Source organism: Xyrauchen texanus, chromosome 40 (assembly GCF_025860055.1).
Source record: "Xyrauchen texanus isolate HMW12.3.18 chromosome 40, RBS_HiC_50CHRs, whole genome shotgun sequence".
NCBI lineage: Eukaryota > Metazoa > Chordata > Actinopteri > Cypriniformes > Catostomidae > Xyrauchen > Xyrauchen texanus.
The window spans coordinates 19098150-19103477 of NC_068315.1; the positions used below are offsets into that span (position 1 = coordinate 19098150).

The 5328-nt window shown below is 34.5% G+C and overlaps 1 protein-coding gene across 1 annotated transcript; it reads right to left on the reverse strand.

Annotated features, from left to right (window-relative positions):
* Positions 1 to 203: 203 nt before the first annotated feature.
* Positions 204 to 5098, reverse strand: desi1b (desumoylating isopeptidase 1b). The gene is made up of 6 exons (XM_052112549.1): positions 4750 to 5098; positions 4531 to 4552; positions 3898 to 3967; positions 3184 to 3293; positions 2927 to 3049; positions 204 to 2820 (listed from the first exon to the last, which is right to left on the reverse strand). The coding sequence occupies exons 1-6, from the start codon at positions 4835 to 4837 to the stop codon at positions 2730 to 2732; spliced, it is 504 nt and encodes a 167-aa protein (XP_051968509.1). The 5' UTR covers positions 4838 to 5098; the 3' UTR covers positions 204 to 2729.
* Positions 5099 to 5328: the final 230 nt, after the last annotated feature.

Genomic DNA, 5328 nt, shown 5'->3' on the forward strand with positions numbered 1-5328 from the left:
GGACAGCTACTTAAAGAAAACCGCCATGTTTTCTTGGAAGAGAAAACATGGCTGGAAAAGGAAAGCAAATCATTTTGTGGATAATACAAGTAGATGTAAATTGCCATTTAAAAAAAAAAAATGTTATCTTTTGTCAAATAAAAATCCCTCAGTTTACTTGACATCAGTATATTTTCACTGGTATGTATAAAGCCTGTAAGATGATAGAGGTGAGCAAGATGATGCAATTCAAATGCAACTTCAAAAGTACAGATTGTTACTTGTGCTTATCTTTTCGTAAACGTTTAAGTAAACTGTAACAATGAAAAACTTTAATAGGAGTTAGTCTTTTTGGAATTGTTCACTTTTCTTAGAAAAATTGGAACCAGATTGAAATATGTAAAATAGCTATATTAAAAGCTGAAATTTGTAACATCAAAGTATTCATACAGTTAACATTTAGATGACCAATATGAGGATTTACACATGAAACAAGCAAAATGCAGCTCTCTTGTGCCACTTGGAGGTCAATTAATTACTAAAGTCATGCAAACTGACAAGGAAGAACCAAAACATACAAAAACACTTTCAAAATGTCTATTTCTTTTTCCAGCAGGGACAAAACATAATTTTCCAGGGTTTCTGCAGGTTTTATGAAGCTAAATTTAAGACTTCTTAAGACCAACTAAAGAAAATGTATAGAACAAAATATGTCAATATGTTCTATAAATGTAAATGTCTAGGGACAACATAGTCATATTTATATTTGAACACTTCAAAGTAAAAAAAAAAAAAAATACTGCTTTCAATTGATCTCCATTAATTTCACAAAAATAATCTTAAGGCTTGAATACCTCTGCTCCTCCCAACCACCAGAATGTTTTTATATAATAACTATATAAATCTTCTGACCAGACCCATGGTTTCATCTACGACACTGCTGTCACTTACTGACAGATGAAGCAGCACATACCGCCACCTACTGTTTACTGTTCAATGAGTATTTCACAAACTAATCCAAGCAGTGTGGTGCAGAAATGAGTTCTCCTCTTCACTTTAAAATGACAAACGCAATGAGAAAACAAACCCTAATGCAACATTTAATGCCATGACCTTCTGAATTTAAAACTTGCTATGATTCCATACATATACAGATAACTTAATTTTATTTGAGGAAGAAAGTAATTAAGAGCTCTTACTAATATTTACAGAAGCACAGAATAAGAAATGTCAGGCACCATAACCTGAACTTGATAAATGTAATACAATGAATGTTTATTACATTGAAAATATCATGTTACAAATTGTGCCAACATTTTTTAAAGTGGTCAGATTAAATATAAAAATATCTAACTTCTAATTGGCACTGTGAGTGCAATTTACCCATTAGGCCCTCTCTAAGATGATATAGGATAACAATGGTCCTATATGGACTTAACAAAGTTCAGGCAATTTACTGTTGGACCATTCAGATATTATAATTTATACTGTATACTGATGGTTATATATTGGTTATATAACAATTGTGTGTGCGGTCAGCCCCACTACTCTTAAATTTGCTATCCTATAGCACCCCGAGCAACAAATGTAGAAAACAGAAATGATCACAAGATTACAGCTATCCTGCTGGGTTCATGTGTGCTGGTGTTACTTACACATTTTATAAAGCATTCATTAGCCTAATCTTAAAAGACACAATTATGGCTTTATATTGTACTTCCTGTAATGTCAGTGACCCTCTAAAACCCTCTGGAGCATATATTCAAGGCAATGAAGGATTGATATTAGGTAGTTCTGAATAAAGGTAAGGTTTAGATAAACAGTTAAAACACAGAAGTCAATAATCATCAATCAGCATAGTACAAAGAAAGCAAAACTGCCTGAGGTAAAAGTGACATCTGAAAATTAGTTGTGCACTTTATGATCTCTAAAAACAATAAAAGAGTATGAACTGTCTAATTATTTTACAGATAAATAAAGAGCACTAATTGATATTCAATTCTTCAAATCAGTATTAATTACCAAAGCATATTTTATATAACATGCATCCTTCTCATCCAATGAGCTAAAGTTTGTTTGTTTAGAAATATTCATATTTTTCAATCATTTAAGTTTAGCATTTAACCAATGTCTGATAACTGTACTGGAGTTTCACAAAACTAACAAATAAAAGCCCTTACATACAACGCATGACAGATCTTACTGAGGTAAGGCAGAGACACATGCAGTCTGATAAAGGGATACTTGCTAGTTTCATTAGGCTACATTTCACCAATTTAAGATGTCAGTCAAAATTCCATAAGAGTAAACAGACAATTCATTACTTTCGGATGCTTATGCAAGAAAAATGTGTGTTACTTGCAATTTAATTAAATATACTACTAGATTTAGTTTATACCTTAGATATCCTTTTCCTATTTCAATATTGGTTATTTTTGCTAACATTTTTTAATTGTCTTTGAAAACTTGGGTGGTAACAACGTGTCATAAACAGACTAACAGTGTCTGATTCTTCTGTCTGCACTACATATCACTGAAGGGAATATTAAACTGTTCAAAATGAAAAACTCCCATCACCTTATTATTAGGCACTGAGAAGGAAATCTGGAAGACATGTTATAACATATGTGATATTTGTTTACACGGTTCTCGTTAACTGAAAAGGCACAATGGATAATTTAATAATCCTGTAAATATGCAACACAAGCTTTATGGCTGTTTCAGTTTTAAATTCTTAGATGCAGCCAGATCTACCTCTGGCCAAATCCATTCATGCCATTGCTCCCAGGTGGAGTGATGGTGACGGAATCAAGAAAAGGACGGATTGCTTGGCCAAAAGGTCTATGGAAAGGAAATAGTGTCACTATATCAAGTTTTTAGTAGCACTAATAACACTACTAATATCGATGACATCTTTGATTGCAAAGGTAAACAATTTATGACTTACGTAGCGAGCACCTCAGATGGGAGGTCAGTTATGTATGAGGGAATCTTAGCTCCAGTTATGAACTGGGCCACCTCGCAACTGAAGTTGTTGCAGTTGTGTTCAAACAGGTGGTATTTGTCAGGTCTGAGGAAAGAGAGGGAAGCAGTATGGGACAGAGTAGGTTGTACAGATTTGCATTTGTGAGGATTTAACATAACTGAATTTCAAAAATCACTGCAGTTTCCTCTTGAATTCAACAACACAGATATAGTACTGACCTATATGTTGACTCACTGAGAGAAGAGAGATATTCAAGAAAGAGGTCTCGAGGAACTTCTGTGTTTCCAAGATCCACAATGGAATCAGGCATGCCTAAAAGTGTACCACCCTGAAACATGAGAAAATTTCATAATTATGCAGGGTTACTTTCATTAGGCCCAATTCCTTTTTTAATGAACTTATGTGATATAGGCCCTTTTCAGCCCCTGGTATTAACATCCGACGGGTGATCTGATCACAAGAGAATAGCTGTGACAGATTGTTTGTGTCCAGATCAAGAGACCCTCATTTATTTAATTTCAGTAACATCCATTTTAGTTGTTAAAGAAAAACTTTTATATTAAACTTTTAACATGTTTTACTCACAAGCTTGCTAAAAGTCCACCAAAGGTGATGTCATTTTAGTTTGTTTTGTCTGAGACACATCAGGACACATTTGCTGTTCACAATACAACTGGAATGTGGCCATAATGTGGCCCTGACAAACTCCAGATGAGGTTTGAGTAATACGATCACAAAACATTTTGGATTCCTTTCACACCTGTATTTATCACGGTCCGTTTGTGATTTGATCACCTGAGATTGATGTTAATACCAGATGTGAAGAGGTCCATAGTGACATTTTTCAGTTAACCATCTTCGCTTTTCAGATAACTTGAAAAACGAGCTGCAGCACACATCTAATGCATGAAAAAGAGTTTATCATCTCTTACCGGATGGCAACTTGAAATGCCCACTCCTCCGAAGAAAAACTCTTCCCCATAAGCCACTATAGAGGTGTGCCTTTATTAAACAATCAAAGACCAATGCATTAAAATGATCAATGTGCATTTCCTGTTTCAACATAAATAAGTCCATCTCTTATTCTATACAGTTTATGTATTGAATAAAAACATTTAAAATGAAAATCCAGTCATTACTTACTTTGTCATGTTTTTCCAAACCCATATGACTTTCTATAATCTAATAACAATAAAGGAGTGTGAATTCTATTTATAATTATTTTATAAACAACATTAAATCCTTCAAATCAGTATTAATAACCATAGCAAATTTTATATAACATGCATCCTCATCCAACGAGCCATATTGCATGTTAATGACCATTTCAGTCCCCATTCACTTTCATTGTATGGGAAAGAACAGTATCGACATTCTTCAAATATTCATCTCTTGTGTTCCGCAGAAGAAAGGATGTCATATGGGTTTAGATCAACATGAGGGTGGGTAAATAATGACAACATTTTAATTTAGGGCAAACTATCTCGAAGTAATATTTCTAGATAACTAAGTGCTGCTGACTGATAATATGTAGCATGTTTCCCAAAAAGGTTAAAAATACTCACCATATTCCCTCGAGTTGCCTTCCTGTCAATTTAGATACAGAAGTATATTAGTCAGATTTTTTTTAAAGTTTGTGAAAGGTGACATTAAATAAAGTAAAGTAAAGAGGTACAAGACACTTTAATTTCTTATTTTAAATTGACTTTAAAAAGACGAAGCTCTATTCTAAATGCATCGCCAATGTCCCTGAACAACTTTAGCCGTCTAGCTGAAGAGCTCACCCAGCATCAAGGGACTGAGTTGACGGGCCAGTCCTTTTGAGATGTCGTAAATGTACAACTTAACGTTATAGGAGCTGTCATCGGCCATAGGAACAGCTTAAGACAAACCTGAACCCGCAGTGTACCGACGCAACGGCTAGCTAACTAAAGCTTAGCTTGAACCTCTCGCGCTGACTGAACTCGAAAAAAACTAAATTCACAGTTCTGCTGAAACTCACATATAAGAAAATCAAGATAGGCAAAAATAAAAAACACGCATTCGTTCGAGTTTAAATTCTTTCAAGAAAAAACAATCGCCATTTGCGTTGTTCCGCTTAGTCACAGTGAGTCCAAAATATTTGATGTCATGACAAATGTGCTTATTCATTAAGGGGATTGACCAATGGCAGAACAGACAGAGATCTTCTACTATGTACTTCGATACCAAACTTGCCGAGACCGTAACAGTAAACTAGCATGTTACGACATTAAGTCACTGTTTGCGGATACCTTTCAAACAAATGGGGAGAGCCGTAATTGACAACTACTTGTCGCAAAATGACCGCGCCTTCTCTTAAAAAGCAGAGATTTTATGGTAGT

Bases quoted from the DNA above. Each gene is read 5' to 3' on its own strand.
- desi1b (XM_052112549.1), bottom strand. From the start codon at position 4,837: ATGGCCGATGACAGCTCCTATAACGTTAAGTTGTACATTTACGACATC. The intron at 4,553-4,749 runs GTGAGCTCTTCA...CTAAATTGACAG, and splicing joins ACTCAGTCCCTTGATGCTGG to GAAGGCAACTCGAGGGAATA. The intron at 3,050-3,183 runs GTCAGTACTATA...CTCTTTCCTCAG, and splicing joins CTCAGTGAGTCAACATATAG to ACCTGACAAATACCACCTGT.